This window comes from Cetorhinus maximus, chromosome 3, assembly GCF_964194155.1.
Source record: "Cetorhinus maximus chromosome 3, sCetMax3.hap1.1, whole genome shotgun sequence".
Lineage (NCBI taxonomy): Eukaryota > Metazoa > Chordata > Chondrichthyes > Lamniformes > Cetorhinidae > Cetorhinus > Cetorhinus maximus.
Window position 1 is genome coordinate 40,612,327 of NC_135881.1, and position 18,914 is coordinate 40,631,240.

At 41.0% G+C, this 18,914-nt stretch overlaps 1 protein-coding gene across 3 annotated transcripts in view; it reads left to right on the forward strand.

Annotated features, from left to right (window-relative positions):
* The window catches only part of LOC144677650 (enhancer of polycomb homolog 1-like), a 219,830-nt gene that overhangs the window by 79,710 nt on the left and 121,206 nt on the right, over positions 1 to 18,914 (forward strand). For 2 of the 3 annotated variants that reach the window (XR_013575784.1, XM_078537686.1), the window contains exon 1: positions 11,960 to 12,526. The exons of the other annotated variant lie outside the window; for it this stretch is intronic. Coding sequence is in view for 1 of the 2 variants with exons in the window: in XM_078537686.1 (XP_078393812.1) it covers positions 12,374 to 12,526 (153 nt within the window). In the remaining variant the exon portion in view is untranslated. Of the gene's footprint in view, positions 1 to 11,959; positions 12,527 to 18,914 lie in introns of those variants that run through there. 3 annotated transcript variants of the gene reach the window in all.

Here is an 18,914-nt window from a genome sequence, read left to right on the forward strand (position 1 = left end):
CCGTTTTGCACATTACAATTAGCCTGCTCTGTGCAGGAAATATTCCTGCATGGGCTTAGGGGTCAAATAGCCGCCTTCTGGGTCGTAATGGCACTGACTCTTTATGATAACAGTCAATTTTGGAAAACAATCTCTCATCCCTAGCTGCTTCTTTTACTTAGGCTTTTGGCAATTATCAGTTTGCTTGTATCGCTCATCAGATATCTGCTACTTAGTGTAACTCAGTTTGCTCTACGACTGGAAGAAAATTATTGCCATTGTTGAGGCATAAGTTGGGATACTTCAATTGGCCTCAAGTCCTGCTGCTGTGGACATGAACAAGTTCAGGCTTGATGGTGATGCCCTCAAAGTTGAATAACTTGTTGATACTTGTATTGCCTTGCATGTAAAGAAATGCATAAGTTTAAAGTACTTTATATCAGCTATCCTACAGGAGACTTATTGGTTATTTATCCATTGAGATTCTCAAGGATTCGGCAGTCACTGTGGTCAAGCAAGTCTACCACTCGAACTTCAAAGTTAGGAACCTATGCGCTGTTCTCAAAATCTCTTGCACTGCCAGTTTTTTGCAGATTTGGATCTGAGTCTTGCCTTTACCACAATATACATCGCAGGTTGGACAAATGTTGCAGGTTGGACAAATGGTCTTTAATCCCATGAAAATTAAACTTTACATATGGAAATGAGTTTTATCCAGCTATTTTTGCCTACCTACACAAAGATCCAAGTAATACATTTTTTTCTCCAAAACATTATCAGTGCTCCATGTTACTGGCTTGCAGATATTCAAAGCAAGGTGCCACAGTCAGAGCACTTTTCTCATTAAAAGGAAATTGGAGAGGAGAAATGGATGAAAATAGCTTTTGCTTTTTGCCTCATTGATGGTCCATTTAAGTAATGCCCTGCTGTTAACCTTCATTGCATGTCATATTATTAATCTGATTTTAAATAGTGAAATCAAACCTTTGGGAGAAACTCCTGCAAAATAATAACCCTAATAATCTTAACTTCTGGAAGGCTGCATCAGCTACCTAGAGGAATCCTTGCTATGTGCAACTAAGTTTAACAGAGATCAGTCATCTGTCAGGAAAGAAAGAACAAGCTCTGTTTTTTTTCACTTCAAAAAAAGGTAGAGTGGTGACAAAATAGAGGTCTTTAGAATTATGAAACATTTTGATAAAGTAAACAGAGAGTGTTTCCACTTTGGGAAGAGTAAAGCTAGAACCTGTCAATGTAAGATAGATACCAACTAATCAAATACGGAATTCAGGAGAAACTTCTTGGCCCAGAGAGTAAAGAGAATGTAGAGCTCGCTCCACAGGAAGTAGCTGAGGTGAATATTATAAGATGCCTTTTAGGGAAAGGGATATAAGTATATGAGGGAGGGAGAAGGGAATAGAGTTTGTCAAGGAATTATTACATTTTTCCTAGTATTGTGGGATATTTTAATGTGTCGGGGGGGTGTGTGGGTACGTGCGGCTTTGTTTGTGTGTGTGGCTGATTTAATTGGGCTGGAGATAGGTAGACTGCAAGGTTTAAATTATCAAAGTGAGGTGTAAAACAGACATTTGAAATGAAGATGAGTAGAGCTAGGGTGAGGTCAACAGGTAGTGTGAATGAAATTTGCATTTTTAGATAAGTGAAGTGTTTGATTTTCAAAGGGACATGGAAAATATTTACAACTGGCGAGATAAATATGGCAAGGTTATTATGTTGATTTTTTTCCAAAAGTGTTGGCCATAATAATAATATGAAAGATTTTTTATATTCTGGAAAAAGTAACTTCTAAACCCAAGTGGAAACAATGGGATTTACAGATCAAAAGGGAGAAAATATTTTTAAAAGAAGGATGGAAGGCTGTGTGAGGGGTGGCCATGTGAGATCTTGAAAGGTGACTGTGTGAAACAGACCTGGAGTAAAAGCCTCGAGCCACTGAAGAAGTTTGCTGTTCCAGTAACCAAAGTTGTGCTAAAAGCCTTTGGAAGTTCACTGTCCAGTGGGTGCTTGTAGTAAAATTGCTGATGACTTTATAGATTTGGAGTTGCCTTAAAGAGGTGTGTAGTTGGGTCATAGAGGTCTACAGCACAGAAAAAGACCCTTCGGCCCTTTGAGTCTGCGCCAGTCAAACAAGTACCTAACTATTCTAATCCCATTTTCCATCACTAGGCCCATAGCCTTGTATGCCATGGCATCGCAAGTGCACATACAAATACTACTTAAATGTTATGAGGGTTTCTGCCTCTACCACCCTTTCAAGCAGTGAGTTCCAGTTCCCACCACCCTCTGGGTGAAAAAATTCTTCCTCACAACCCCTCTAAACCTCCTCCCCCTTACCTTAAATCTATGCCCCCTGGTTATTGATCCCTCCACCAAGGGAAAAAGTTCTTTCCTGTTTACCCCATCTATGTCCCTCATAACTTTATACACCTCAATCATGTTCCCCCTCAATCTCCTCTAGTCCAGGGAACATAACCCCAGTCTATCCAATCTCTCCTCATAACTAAAGGGAGTTGGGTTAAGGGGAAATTTTGGGAACTGTTATAACCGTGTAACTGTAATTATGTGTGTGCGTGTGCACAAGTTTTATTTCTTCTTTTGTTAATAAATGTTTAAATTTAATCTTTAAAATCTTTAAAGGTAGTAGTGGACGCATTACTTCTGACTTCAGTGCACAAGCTTTCTTGTAATAAATACAAATTGCAAAATCATTGTGATAGCGTGGCTAAGTTTCCCTTGTGGACTTGGTCAGCCTGGCAAATGTCACCTGCCGTAGTAAAGTTACCTGTAGTAAAGTTAGAGGAGGAAGGATGGAAAGAGGCTGGAGTGGAGCAAGAACACCGACATGGGTTGGTTAGGCTGAATAGCCTGTTTAGAAACATTTGCGGCACAGGAGGCGGCCATACAGCTCATGTCAGCGCCAGCCAAATAAAAATGCTGTCCAGTGTAATCCCATCTTTCAACTTTTGGTCCAAAGGTTATCCAAGTATATTTTTAAATGTGGTAAGGGTTTCTGCCTCTACGATTCTCTACAGGCAGCTAGTTCTAGACCCTTTCCACTAATTACTTTAAACCTATGTCCCTCTTTGCTACTGGATATTCCTATCCACTCTGTCTAGTCCCTCATAATTTTACACACACAAGTTAAATATCCCCTTGGCCTCCAAAACCTCAGCTTATCAAATCTTTCCTCCATAGCTAAAATTCTCCATTCCTGGCAACATCCTTGTAAATCTCCTCTCTACCTTCTCTAGTATGATTGCTTCCTTCATGTAGTGTGGTGACCAGAACTGTGCACAACACCCTAGCTCCAATCCAACAAGTGTTTTTATACAGTTCTAACATAGCCTCCTGACTTTTATACTCTAGGCCTTGGTCAATAACTCAAGGTATCCCATATGTCTTCTGAACCATCCCATCTACCTTTCTTGCTACCTTCAGGGACCCACTCCATGGTCCCTCTGTTCCTCTACACATATCAGAATCCTATTCTTTGCCTTGTTTGCCTTCTCCAAATGCATGATCTCTCAATTCTCCGGAATGAATTCCATTTGCCCATTTTTGTCCCACCTGATGAGTCCATTGATATCTTCCTGCAGTCTACAACTTTCTTCCTCATGATCAACCATACAGCCAATTTTCGTATCTTCTGTAAACTCCCTATTTTTAATTCTAAATCATTGATGTATACCACAAACAGCAAGCGACCTAGTACTGAGCTGTGCAGAATCCCAATGGAAACAGCCTTCTAGTAACAAAGTACCTGTTGCTCCCTGCCACTGAGCCAATTTTGAATCCAACTTGTCACTTTCTCTTGATCCCATGAGCTTTTAATTTATACTTCAGTTTGCCATATGGAACCTTGCCAAAAGCCTTGCTAAAATCCACGCAGATTACATCAAATATGCTACTCTCATTGACCCTACTTGTTACTTCCTAAAATAATTAATTAGTCAGGCATGACATCCCCCTTAAATCCATGCTGACTGTCCTTAATTAATTCATACCTGTCTAAATGAGAATTTATACCAACTTATTTCTTCCAATAATTTACCTACCATAGGGGTTAGGCCAACTGGCCTATGATTAATTGGGCTATCCTTTCTCCCTTTTTAGACAATGGTACAACATTGGGAGTTTTCTGGGGTCACATCTGTGAAAAATCTGACTCCACAACCTATGTCTTATTTGTTCTGGAGCTGAGGTTTGAATTCTGTATCCTTCCCATTGCAAACACTAACTGCTTCTACCTCTGCTGCACTTTTCTCTCCAGCCCTGCCTCATTTTATCTGCTGCTGGAACTATTTTCTATGCTTTTGTTACCTCCAGACTCGATTATTTCAGTTTTCTCCTGGCCATCCTCCTGTCTTTCATTCCATAAACAAGCTCATCCAAAGCTCTGCTGTCTATTTCAACCTGCACGCTCTGCTGCAGTTTTGCCCATCCCTTTCCTATAACTTCAATCCTGTATCTGTCCAAAAAGAAATGTGTTCCTTCACCTCTGGATTATTGTGTATCCCCTTGTGCCTTCCTTATTTAGACCCTAAACTTGAATAAGTCTTCCTTGCCTAGTTACTGTTGAGCCTTAGCACCATTGCTTAGAAAGGTTGTAGAGAGCAACGAAGAATTACTGGAGTTGGACGACTTTGCAGTTAAGAAATATTCTTCGAAAGCAAAATTAGAGCAGACGTGCTGCAGTCTTTTTCAGTGTTGGAAAGAGAGGAGCCAGTGGGCAAGCTAGTTTTAAAGGTTTGAATTAATCGCAAAAAAAATTGAAATTTTAGATCAAAGTTCAGCTCAATTATAGGATGGCAATTCTGCATATGCTATCACCTATCAGTTAGCAAGTATGCTCAATTTTTCAAAATGAAACATTACTGTATATAGCAAGAGGGTGATTTGTTGCAATGGTTTTGAGTGACTAGGAATTGGATAATGTTTGGAGTCTATTCAAATAAAATTACAGGATATGCTTGATGTACCATTTAGCAATTTTTTCATTTTAAGCTTCATGTTTTTAAAATACTAGTAAAACATGCCATAGATTGCTGACTTGGTACCGGAGCATCCAGTGATGTATTACGATGTAATTTTATCCAGGACTTTAGCGGAACTGCTCACACTCAAGTGCAGTACTGAGGTAGTACTGCATTGTTGTAGGTGTCTCCTTTTAGATGAGATATTAAATAGACAACTACTTGTTGAGGTAAATGTAAAAGATCTCATTAAACTCTTCAAAGTAGAGCAGGGGAGTTTGTCTCACAGTCCTGGCCCAACTTTTCTTCAGTGTAGAGCACTAACAATGGATCAACTGATCCTTAATCTCAAAAACAGAATTACCTGTAAAAACTCAGCAGGTCTGGCAGCATCGGTGGAGAAGAAAAGAGTCGACGTTTCGAGTCCTCACGACCCTTCAACAGAACTGAGTATAGTTAGGAGAGGGGTGAAATAACCCCTCTCCTAACTATACTCAGTTCTGTTGAAGGGTCGTGAGGACTCGAAACGTCGACTCTTTTCTTCTCCACCGATGCTGCCAGACCTGCTGAGTTTTTACAGGTAATTCTGTTTTTGTTTTGGATTTCCAGCATCCGCAGTAGATTTTTGTTTTGATCCTTAATCTCATTTGCTGTTAGTGGTGCTTTGTCGTTTGCAAATTGGGTGCTGCATTTACCTACAAAGTGCCAGTGTCTGCACTTAAAAAGATAATTAATTGATTGTGAAATACAATGGACCTGATGCAGCTCTTTATAAGTACAATTTTTTTCTTATACATTTTTTTGCAGCAATTATGCATTGTTTGGAAAAATATTTACTGTAAATGGATAGGTTTATATTTGCTGTAGAACATTGTCTGCAGAGTAGTGAAGGATATAGTTATTCAGAAATATTGATTGCATTAGGTATGAGTTGACTCTAATATGAATAATAGCATTCACATTGCCACTGCATTTAATATTGTACTGATGGTAGAAGTGTTTAAAAAGATTTATAAATAAAATAAATCTGAAATGCTGGAATAAAAACGAATACCTTGTTTTTATGTCAAATGTACTGCAAAATAAACAAGATCAATGTAAATTCAAAGTCATTATTGCAAAATATTTTGGATGAGATTAAGTCTTAATCAAAGCTATAGTGTTTCACAGAAAATTAAGCCATGGATCTATCTTGCTCCCCTCTTTTACAACTTGTGTTGTGAATAGTGACGTTTACAAGTAGAGGATATGAATGTGTTTTTGTGCTTTTAGATAGGCTGTTTAGGCTTAATTAGTGAAATTAACAAAATTAATTTTAATATAAAACTGAAAATTGTCAACACCATAGTTCAAGATACACCTAGCTACACAACCTATAGTTGGTCAATAGATTGAGACATTATTTAAAATGCCAAAGCTGAATTTGGAAACATGAAATTTGACCACAATAATTATAATTAAACCTAAACGTATTTATTCCTTTACGGGATATGTTTGTCGCTGGCAAGGCCAGGATTTATTGCCTATCTCTAATTGCTCTTGAGAAGGTGGTGAGCCATTTTCTTGAACCACTGCAGTCCATGTAGTGAAGGTACTCCTGTAGGATTATTAGGTAAGGTGTTTTGAGATTTTGATCCAGAGACAGTGAAGACACATTGACCTATTCCCAAGTTAGAATGGTGTGTGACTTGGAGGTAGATGTTTCTCTTGTCTTTTTCCGTGGTTGAGGTTTTGGGTTTGGGACTTCTGTCAAAGAAGCCTTGGTGAGCTGCTGCAGTGCAACTTGTAGGTGATGCACACTGCAGCATGGCGCATCTGTGCTGAAGAGATTAAATGTTTATAGATGGGGCACCAATCAAGCAAGTTGCTTTGCCCTGGTTGTGTACTGAAGTTCGTATGGCACAAGGACTGGATGAGATGCATATGGGTGGACAAGTGGCAGATGAAGTTCAGTGCAAAGAAGTATGAAATTATTCATTCTGGTAGGAAGAATACGGAGAGATAAAAAAAATTAAGGATATAATTTCAAAGAGGGTGCAGGAGCAGAGGACCTAGGTGTGTATGTGCATATGTCACTGAAGGTGGCAGGACATGTTGAGAGAGTGATTAATTAAACATTTTTGTATTCATTTGTGGGATGTGGGTGTTGCTGACTAGGCCAGCATTTATTGCTCAACCCTAATTACCCTCAAGAAGGTGGTAGTGAACTACTTTCTTGAATCACTACAGTCCGTGTGTATACCCACTGTGCTGTTAGGGATGGAGTTCCAGGATTTTGACCCAGTGACAATGAATGAGTGGTGATATATTTCCAAGTCAGGATGGTGAGTGACTTGGAGGGGAACATCCAAGTAGTGGTGTTCCCATGTGTCTGCTGCCCTTGTCCTTCTAGATGGTAGCGGTTGTGGGTTTGGGTGCTGCCTCAGTTTTTCGAGTTACGCTTATGCAGACAATTGGAGAATGTTCTATCACACTCCTGACTTCAGCCTTGTAGATGGTTGAAAGGCTTTGGTGAGTCATTTGCTGCAAAATACCCATTGTTTGACCTACACTTGTATACACAGTATTTATGTGGCCAGATCAATTAAGTTTCTGTTCTGCCCTGAGGAGATTCTGAGAGCATGGAAAAAGCCTGTCAGTTAACATGAAAGCGAATCCCAATGTCTCCTATGGGCATATAATAGTAAAAGGAGGAGTGGGGCTAATGGGGGACCAAAAAGAGGATTTATGCATGGGGGCAGGGGGCATGGCTGAAGTATTAAATGGGCCTCAACTTCCAAGCTCCCTAGCGTTGGATTTTTGCGGGGATACCCCAAAGATGCACTGGGGAATCCCTCTCGGAAGTTCCCAGTTTTCCTCTGGACAATTACCCTGCGCTGGGAACCATCCAAAAATGTGATTTAAATTGCAGACTTTGGATGGTTCTGCCAGGGTTATACCAATAGTTACCAGAAAAAGTTAGAAGAATTAAAACCTCTTCTAACTTTTGGGTACCTATTGTAAACACCCAGACCGACCCCCACACCCTGGCTGACCTCTGACACCCTCTGACCTCCAGTCCCCCCACCCAACCTCCGACCACCCTTCCAACTCCCCGACATCCACTCCCCCAACCCCCCAAATCCTATCCACTTAACTTCTCTCTGGCATGTCAATTTCACTGGGCCCTTTAACTGCCATAAAGCAGGTAAGTTTAGTGCTGTAAAAAAAGGGGGCAAGGCCTCCTTAAATCCATTGGAGCTGCACTTCACTGGGGCCTGCGAGGAGTCTTTCGATGCAGGCCCCAAGCAGCTCCGGCGATTGGAAATGTCAATGTAATTTTCAAGGGCAGGGTAGTGTGTATTAATTTCTACTAATTCAAGCTGGCCACCTCTTTCCCAACGCTAGTCAGAAATTATGGCCTAATGAATACTTTGCATCTGTCTTTACCAAGGAAGATGCTGCTGCTTGGGTCGTGGTGAAAGAGAAGTTAGTTCAGACACTTGAAGGGTTTAAAGTTGAAGAGGAGGTATTGGATTGCATTGGTCAGCTGTACTGAAGTTCACAAGGCATGAGGACTGGATGAGATGCACATGGGTGGAGAAGTGGCAGATGTTAGTGGTCATGGGTTTGAAAGGTGCTGTCTAAGGAGCCTTGAGTTTCTGCAGTGCATCTTGTAGATGGTACGCACTGCTGCTACTATGCATCGGTGATGGAGGGAGTGAATGGCACCCTATTTACAAACAATCAAGCGGGCTGCTTTGTCCTGGATGGTGTCAAGCTACTTGAGTTTTGTTGGAGCTGCACTCATCCAGGCAAGTGGGTAGTATTCCATCACGCTCCTGACCTGTACCTTGTAGATGATGGACAGGCTTTGGGAAGTCAGGAGATAAGTTATTCGCTGCAGGATTCCTAACCTCTGACCTGCTCTTGTAGCCACAGTATTTATATGGCTAGTCCAGTTGAGCTTCTGGTCAATGGTAACCCCAGGATGTTGATATTGGGGGATTCAGCGATGGTAATGCCATTGAATGTCAAAGGGTGATGGTTAGGTTCACTTGTTGCAATGGTCATTGCCTGGCACGAATGTTACTTGCTGCTTGTGGTGCAAGTGTTACTTGCTGCTTGTCAGCCCAAGCCTGCATATTGTCCAGGTCTTGCTGCATTTGGACATGACTGCTTCAGCATCTGTGGAGTCACAAATGGTGCTGAACATTGTGCAATCATCAGTGAACATCACCACTTCTGACCTTATGATGGAAGGAAGGTCATTGATGAAGCAGCTGAAGATGATTGGGCCTTGGAGACTATCCTGAGGAACCCCTGCAGTGATGTCCTGGAACCGACATGAATGACCTCCAACAACCACAGCCATCTTCCGTTGTGTAGGTATGATTTCAGCCAGCAGAGCGTTTTTCTCCTGATGCCCATTGACTCCAGTTTTGCTACAGCATATGATATCTAAGCTTTATTAATAGGGAGATTGGGTACAAAAGCAAGGAGGTTATATTAAACTTGTATAAAATACTGATTTGGCTTCAAATGGAGTATTATGTGCAGTTCTGGGCACTATACTTTGGAAGGATGTAGTCACTAGAAAGAGTACAGAAAAGATTCATGAGAATGGTCCAGGGATAAGGAACTTCAGTTACATAGATTGGAGAAGTTGGGACTGTTGTCATTGGTCAAGAGGAGATTTGATAAAGGCATTAAAAATCATGAGGAATCTGAACAGAGTAGATGGGGAAAAACTCTTCCCATTGGTGGAAGCATTGAGAACAAGAGGGCAAAGGAAGCAATGGAAACATGAGGAGAAATTTTTTCATGGAGTTGTTAAGATATGGAATCGCTGCCTGAGAGTGTGTTGGAGACGGGTTCAAACAAGGCATTCAAGATAGAATTGGACTATTTTCTGAAAAGGAGGAATGAGTAGGGTTGTGGGGAGAAGATGGGGGAACAGCACTCGGTGAATTGCTTGTTCACAGAGCTGGTATAGATGTGACGGACTGGATGGCCACCTTCTGTGCTGTGAGAATTCTGTGATTCTACAGCGATGTCTAGGGTTAAGATGATGGACATCAGCAGCTACAACCATCTTCCTTTGAGCTAAGTGTGACTCCAGCCATTGGATATTTTTCTCCCTGATTCCTTTTGACTTCAATTTTACTAGAGCTCTTTGGTGCCACGCTTTGTCTAATGCTGCCTTGATGTCAAGGGCAACCACTCTCACCTCTCCTCTGTAATTCAGCTCTTGGTCCATGCTTGGACGCAGGCTGTAATGAGCTTTTGAGCCAAGTGGTCCTGGCAGAACCCAAACTCTGCATCAATGAGCAAATTATTGGAAAGTAATTGCTGCTAGATAGCGCTGTTGATCCCTTTTATCACTTTGCTGATTGACTGTAAGCTGCTGATGCAACAAAATACGAATCACTTCGGGTATCACAACCAGTGGAATGCTAGTAAAATGCTGTTTTCTATATTTATATGTTAAGAACATTGGCAGCATAAGCTATTCTTTGCAACGAGTTTAACTATTTACTTTTAAGTGTAACCTACTGGGAAATAATTACTAGAGAACAGACACTGCTGAAATAAGATTAGCTTGTATATGAAACGTTGGAGCAAATGGAAATTAAATATTGAGTATACTTGTGTATCAACCTTGTCTGATGATGCCTTTCCGATGTTCATTATTGAATTCTTGAAGACTTTTGTATTTTTGATTGTTAGATGTAAAGTAGATATTTAAGATCAAAACGCAAGTAATCTAGATGATATATGAAGCTCAATATAATAGTGCATGGGGTGTAGAACTACCAAACTTAGTTTGAATAGAGCTTGTCATTTTTCACCAGCAAGCCATGGCTCTTGGCAAGGCTATTGACAAGTCTTTATTTAAAAGATCCATTAGTGTTCTAAAACATAAATGCTACCCCAAATTTTGTACATGATGGTTAATGTTTGTGTTTGGTTTCTTGTTTTTTAATAGTTGCAGTGGCCTGACCATATCATGTTGTCTGGTGTGGGATCGTAATGAATTATGGTATATTAGAGTAGCGTTTTTGGTTTTATTTAAATGCCATAATAGTGGTGCATAAAATAGTGCAGAGTGTAACAAATATAACATTAGAAATGTTTTTTTTTAGTTACCAGTAGGCTGGGGAAATGATACTGCAAAATAACATTGAATTTCTATTAACGTGGAACAAATTGTCAGTCTTGTGTTTAGATGTAAATGATGAGTTCAAGTTTTATGATGGGCTTTAAATTGTACTCGGTTATTTATGCGTTCCCAGATTTCCCTTGTACATCTTTTTTTTGATTCTAGTAGTCTGAGAAATTACTGGCACTCAGCAGCGCGAATAACAAGCCTTGCAGGAAGCTTTGCAATTGTTTACTCCGAGTTGCGCAATGCCCTGTGACAGATTACAACCTGCCCATTGAGTATTCAACTGTAGTTATTGTATGAGACATGTGACACTTCCCCTTTTCCCAACAGACCATTTAATAAAAACCCAAGCGCTGGCACTTCGAGTGTTGTAGAGGGCGCCGTTTCCAACAGCTTCTTGGAAAGTTGCTGTGACTGAGGGCATCCATGTTGTGGCGTAGTTGAATTAGGAAGCGAACGGAAACGGGCAAAGAAAGTGTGGGGGACCGAAAGAAAAAGCGGTCGATCATCGTGATAGTGACTTTTAAAATTTAAAAAAAAAGCCAAAATTGGGAACTCCGATTTGCAGTTTTGTTTTTGGAAAACGGGTAGAGCCGAATAAAATTAAAACGGACAAATGGCGTGGAAATATTTGAAAAAGGTTGAGGGTGGGGGGGCAAGAGCTGATAACATAGTGTGGCCAACGACAGGGCGGTTGATTCCCGCTGGGCAGAAATCAGTGCCGGGCCGTAGTTTAAGTCAGCCGTTGGTTGGGGTGCCGAACGGAGCGGCGAGAACTCCCTCCCTGCCAACCGACCGCCGGCCGGTTGTCTGGCTGGGGAGGGGGTTTGCTGCGCGCGCAGCCGGGCCGAGCCTCGTCCCAGCTGCTGTGCATTGTGGGATGGCTGGACTTTAATGACCGCCATGTTGGCCATGGCGTATTGAAGCCGACAAAAGGAACCTAAACGGACCGGGGGAAAAACCGCCTTTCTTCCGCTTCCAACCCCCGCTTTCTCTTCACGGAATGGAACTAGGATCTCCAGTCTCTCATCCATGATAGGTTCCGGGCGGCTCCGTGTAGGTTTTACCGGGTGTAGGCGTCAACATTTCATCGACGACTAAAAAAAAAACGCATTATATATATATTTATATATTTCCTTCCAAATCCTTCTCCCCTCCCCTCCTATCCCTCTCTCTCTTCTCCCGCGGTGGTGTTTGGGTTTGTAATCCGCCGCGAACACGCACATACAAACCGAGGGGAGAGTCGAGAATAATGAGCAAACTGTCGTTTCGGGCAAGGGCGCTCGATGCATCGAAACCTCTGCCCGTGTATCGGTGCGAGGATTTGCCGGATCTGCACGAATATGCCTCCATCAACCGAGCGGTGCCCCAGATGCCCACGGGGATGGAGAAGGAGGAGGAATCGGTAGGTGCACGGGCGCGGGCTGGACTGTCGTGTTTATATAAGTCTTTTTTAAAATCTATTTTTAAAAAAAATAATATTCGTATGTGTTTTCTGGTGGGTGGGGGAGGGATGTGGGGGGGGGGGAGGGCGGAGGATGTTCCTGTGTGCGCAGGTTGCGCGGCCGCCATTACACGGCTCTCGCTCGCTTCCTCCCAAACATGGGGCCGGGCCGGGCCGCGGAAACGCAACCTTCGGAGAGACGGGGGCCCCCCGGAACCTCCCACACTTCATCCCTCCGCTCAGGAGACGGCCGGCCGATGCTGCTATTGTTATTTGGGGGGGGTGGGGGGGGTGAAATCTGATGGCGTTGAAGACCCTTCGCTTTCGTGGGGTGGGTGTGGTGGTAGAGGAGGAAATGGGGTTGGTATTTTTGTTGAAAAAATATTCACCCCCTTTGGAGTACAAAAGGTCACGTGACTGGCGAGGCAGCCATTTTGTTGTGTTTCTCTGTCTCTGGGTTGGGCCCGAGCTCAGCAGCAGCCGCTCCAGCAGCCGGGTGGCGCTAGAGAACGGAGCTATTTGTGTGTGTGTGTGTGTGTGTGGTTGGTGGGGGCGGGGGGGAGGGGGCGGAATGGACAGCAACACTCAGCAGCAGACAAGTTTTTTTTATACACAGTTGTGTGTGTGTGTGTGTAGCTCTCCAGTTCCCTCGTGTGTGTCTGTGGACATTTTCTTTTCGCTCTTTTGATTTTTTTTTAAAAGATTGGTGCATAAGTGCTTTTTTTTTGTTGCAAAGCCGTGCAACACAGCATGTTACCGAAAATAGAAGATTGTGGAAGCATCACTTTTTTAATCTCAACACGTACTCAAGTTATGGCAGCTTTTCGTGGCATGTTGTGCAGTCTCATAGTGTGGGCCTGCAGGGAGACTTCTGCACTGGCAAACTACTACAGTTAAGTGTGCGCAGAAACAATTAATTGTTTTCCCTTTATGTTCTTTGTTTCACATCTTTCACGTGGGTCTTCAGTTAAAGGTTGTGAATGACAGAACTTTGCATGTGACATTCACAGTTAAGTTTTATTTTCAGCCATGCTATGAACTTGTTAGAATTCTAGATTGAATGCCTACTGTTTTGGTATGTTTAGACGATCTCATGTACAGTGATCAGTAAAGGTAAAATGTTATCCTAGTAGTTGCAAGATGCAACTGTTGAGGTGCAAAATGGAGTTATAGCTTCTAACCAAGATCCAATTGTTGTAGATTATATTTTTTAAAGAATACTGAAGCTGTCAGTATTTTGCCTGTTGAACCTACCTCCACCACATTGTTCCAGACCGTAACCACTCACTGCTTGAAAAAGTTTTTCTCATGTTGCTTTTGCTGCTTTTCTCAATTACTTTAAATCTGTGCCCTCTTGTTCTCAACCCTTTTCATGAGTGGAATGGTTTTTCCCTATATACTCTGTCCAGATCCTTCATGATCTTGAATACCTCGACCAAATCTCCTCTTAGCCTTCCCCGAGGTAGTATGTCCGTATTAATAAAGCCTAGGATACTGTATGCTTTGTTAACCACTCTCAACCTGTCTTGCCACCTTCAATGACTTATGCATATATTCACCCAGGTCCCTCTGTTCCTGCATCTCCTTTGAGTTTTTATTTCATATTGTGCCTCCATGTTCTTTCTATCAAAATGAATTACTTACCACTTTTCTGCATTGAACTTCATCTGCCACTTGTCCACCCACTCCTCCAATTTGTCTATGTCCTTTTGAAATTCTACACTTCTGCACAAATTTTGAAATTATGCCCTGTGCACCAAGGGTCTAGGTCATTGCTCTTTTCTTGTATTATATAAACCTTTCTTTCCAAACACTTACCAAGTTCATTTTTTAACTAATGGTATATTCTCCCTTGGTTGTTGGTGCTAAAGAATCTGCTGTAGGGAATTGTGTGCTTATATATCTTACGGTCTGTTTTTTAGTCCTCCAACATTTTTACGCCTATTTGTGCTTGCTCCTGATATCAGATATGCTCAAAATTAGTAAATATAGAATGAGTTTACATTGTGCTAGTGCCTTCCAGTTTCAGAGCACCCCCAAACCATTTGCAGTGCAGTAAATTACTTCTGAAATGGACCACTGCAAACAAATTGCATACAAGATTGCACAAATGACAAATTAAAGTGTTCACTGATTTTTGAGTAATAAATATTGTCCGTGAGCCAGGGAAAACATGCCTTTATTTTTGATTAGTGCCATAGGATCTTTTACATGCATCTTCGTGATACCAGTCTTGTCTTTAAGTTAGAAGATTGTGGATTGAAGTTTCATTTGAAAATCCTGAGCATGTAATTTGCGATGGCATTTCAGTGCAGTATTAAGTGGTTGCCACATCTTTCAGATTAAACCTTAAATCAGAATTTTACGTGACCTCTAGGGTGAACATAAAAAATTCCATGGCATTATTCATGGAAGGCAGGGGATTTCTCCCAGCATTCTAGCTAATGTTTATTCCTTAGCTAGCATCACCAAAACAGCTGAATTGATTTAGGGGAATCCCAAGGCATATTACCTGAGCGGGCAGTCAAGACTGAAAAGAAAGCATCCTTGGCAGTCCGCATGCCTTCATTTCTTTTCAGCTGGATTGTCAGCTGAGGTTATGTGCTCAAGTTTCTGGAGACTTTGTGGTACAGGTAAATGTGCTACCATTTAAACCAAGGCTAGCACTTTTTGAAATTATAATTGTCATGTTTATGTCTAACTGGATATAAAGTAAGAGTAACCTGGTCAGTAATTTTAATGTTACTCCTCACGCCGCCGTCCCCATCCCCCCTGCCCCATTAAGCGGACTTCCTTCAGTTTCAATACATTAGCAACTTGAAGTGGGGCTCAAATTAAAAACTGAAACCAAGCTACTTGTACTTTATCATTCTAGTTGTTCATCAAGCATTTCATAGAAGTTGGTCAAATAAATCCATAATTAGGTGACTTTGAGTTCTAGGTATAGACAAAAATAAGAATATTGCTTTTGATGTGCTGAAGTAATGTTCTAAATTATGTTCTCACTGCTTGTTTTGGAGTTCTGAATAAATCCGGATTCACAACACGTTAGTCCATTCTATAATGCGATATTCATCTGTTACAATAGCTGTTTAAAATAAACAGATTACAACACAATTGGGGCATTACATTACACTGGGAAACACTTCTGTAAATGCAAGGTACATTTTTTTTAAGTGTATGAAGTTTTGTTCCATTACATAGTACTTTTGAAACTTATTTTTTACAAGGACTGCACCTCACTACCACCTTGAGGGCAATTAGGGATGGGCAATAAATGTCTAGCCAGTGACGCCCACATCCCATGAACAAAAAAAGTACCCAAAAGTTTAGAAATCTGGATGCTAGAGGACCTGTTATTACATAGAAATGGATTTTCTTGTATGTATGGCTGGCTGTTGAGATTGTAGAGATTCCATACAGATCTGTTTCTACAGGGAGAGCTATATGGTCCATAATAGAACCACACTATGGAGAGAAATCCAAATCTGGCATCATATCTGTATGCCCAGTCTAATGGAGATGCCTGACGACTTTGGTTCAAAAGGTTACATTTGTCAAATGAATATCACACAACACCCTTAAGGGAGTTCATGCTTCTATTGAGGGATCTGCCTGACTTCTGGAGGTTGCCATAATCAACACTCTGGTCAAAATATCAGAGACTAATTTGTTCAAATGTGCTGGTGCAATTTCCAAAATGAATTTAAAATAAATTTTGCGTGAGAGAAAATATTTAGATGATTTAATGTAATACTCTGCTCATTAGTTGGGGGGGGGGGGAATGATTGTTGGGCTAGTGTGTATTTTTAGTAATATGAATCTAAACAGTTTAAGACCATAAGATGTAGAAGCAGAAGTAGGCCATTCTGCCCCTCGAGTCTGCTCCGCCATTCAATGAGATCACCACTGATCCGATAATCCTCAACCCCACTTTCCTGCCTTGCCCCTGTAACCCTTATTGATTAAAAATCTGTCGATCTCCGCCTTGACGATACTTAATGACCCAGCCTCGACAGTCCTCTGAGGTAGAGTGTTTCACAGATTCACTACCCTCAGAGAAGTAGTTCTTCCTGATCTCTGTCTTAAATGGGTAACCCCTGAGATTATGCCTCTGGTCCTAGACTCCCACAAGGGGAAACAACCTCTCAGCATCTACCCCGTCAAGCTCCCTAAGAATCTTATATGTTTCAATAAGGTCACCTCTCATTCTCCTAAACTCCAACGAGTACAGGCCCAACATACTCTTCCTCTCTTCATAAGAAAATCCCTCCATACCTGGGATCAATCTAGCGAACCTTCTCTGGACTGCCTCCAATGCCAGTATGTCTTTCCTTAGATAAGGGGACCAAAACAGTTTATTAGGTTTCTTTAAACATTTGTTTGACTTAAAAGCTAGAATAATTGGATTCCTTGGTAGAAATGCTAGGTCATAACATAATCCAGCTAATTTCCCTGGAAATTTGGAACCGTCCTAATTTGTATGACTAATTTTGAAATTGCTGTCTTTAGTATTTTTTAAATAGAGGGGTAATCATCTTTTAAAGAGTAAAGTTGAAAATCCAGTAAATATACTTTCTAGTTATTTAGCCACTGGGCATAATCAGAAAGATCACAACTGTAAAAAGTGGAGCCTCAACTGTTCAATGAATATTTTTTTCCCAGCCAAAACTACAGAATGGATGAACTAGATGATGTATTAAAACATTCATAATGCTAGTTTGTCTAGAAATGTTAAATTAATTTTTAAGTTGAACTAAATGTTTTAAATTATTAAAGTAATCAAATCATTTTGCACCAAAACCTCATTAACATTTTACACTTCGTGATTTTTGCTTTAACGCTTAGATGTCTCTTGGATGTCGTGTATTGCTCCGGGTGGGGTGGCAGAGGAGGGACAAAAGGTGAAGCGTCAGAAGCATTTTGATCTACCATTGGCACGTTGACAGACTGGTTCTGTAGACTAAAAACAAAAAACTACTGCGGATGCTGGAAATCCAAAACAGAAACAGAATTACCTGGAAAAACTCAGCAGGTCTGGCAGCATCGGCGGAGAAGAAAAGAGTTGACGTTTCGGACTCGAAACGTCAACTCTTTTCTTCTCCACCGATGCTGCCAGGCCTCCTGAGTTTTTCCAGGTAATTCTGTTTCTGTTTTGGTTCTGTAGACTGCTTGTGCATTTTAGCCCTTTAGACAATAGCTTAGTGCTAGATCAGTTAAAGATGGTTAAACACGGGGAGATTGACTTGAGTTAGGTTTTTGAAAGCTTGAATATGTGGGGTGACTGCTGAGAGAATTTTTTAAGCCACAAAGATAAAGGTTCATTGTAGCTGATGGCCATTGAGATTTTTCCAGTCATCCCTTCAGAACTTTTCATTAACATAAAAACTGAAAGCTTGCAATATTTTGGCGTTGATGATTTAAAAATGTTTGCTCTCATAAGTAAATTTTTGGACATGCTGTTTTAATGCATTATTAGTAGTTGATACAACAACATAAGGGATATTAGAGAACCATGAACAACTCAGGAGCCTAGAATTGGTAGGCTTATCAGGGATGATATTGTGAATCAAATTTAGTTATATGACTTAGTTTTCAATTGGATATAGCAAGGAAAGAAATTGAAGGCATGTATTTATTTAGTTGGATATTTATGCAGTGTAATAATACACAAGTCATAAAGCAGACTGAAATCCATTTCTTCCGCAAAAGCACGCTAAGAGGGTGAAAACATGTTTTGGAATAGGTGTTTTTTAAATTGGGGGTTGGACATGTTGGAATGTATAAGGGAATATAGCATTTTGCTGAACTTATCCTTTATTAGCATAGGCCTGGCCAGATGCATGTTTTCTCACCATACCATCTTCCAAACCATGCAGGTGGTTCTTCAATGCTATATAACAGCAACATTGGAATGGCGCATACATTCATTTTACCGTTCAAGTAGATAAGACATGGACTTATTCAATTGGTGAGAAAATGAGGAAGTGCTGGGGAGAAATAGATGTTGATATTTTCAAAGCACAGTTAGAGGAATAGTGGATCGGGGACATTTAAGAGCAGCGTGCAATTCTTATTTAGTTTTTCATTTGAAATAAATGTTAGAATTTAGCACTTATTTCCTTTAGGAATCAATGTTGCGTGGTTAATTTTGCATCTAGGTGCCATGCACTATGGAAGCAAAAATATGCTTGTACAAGTGCACCTGTTGGACTAGTGTGATGGTGCTGAATTTATCTCTTCAATTTCTCACCAATACTTCACCCAGGTGCTATGCAGGTCAGATGTGATTCAAGTTTAGAAGACCCAAATTTACAATTTTACTAATGTATATTTTATGTGTAGGCTA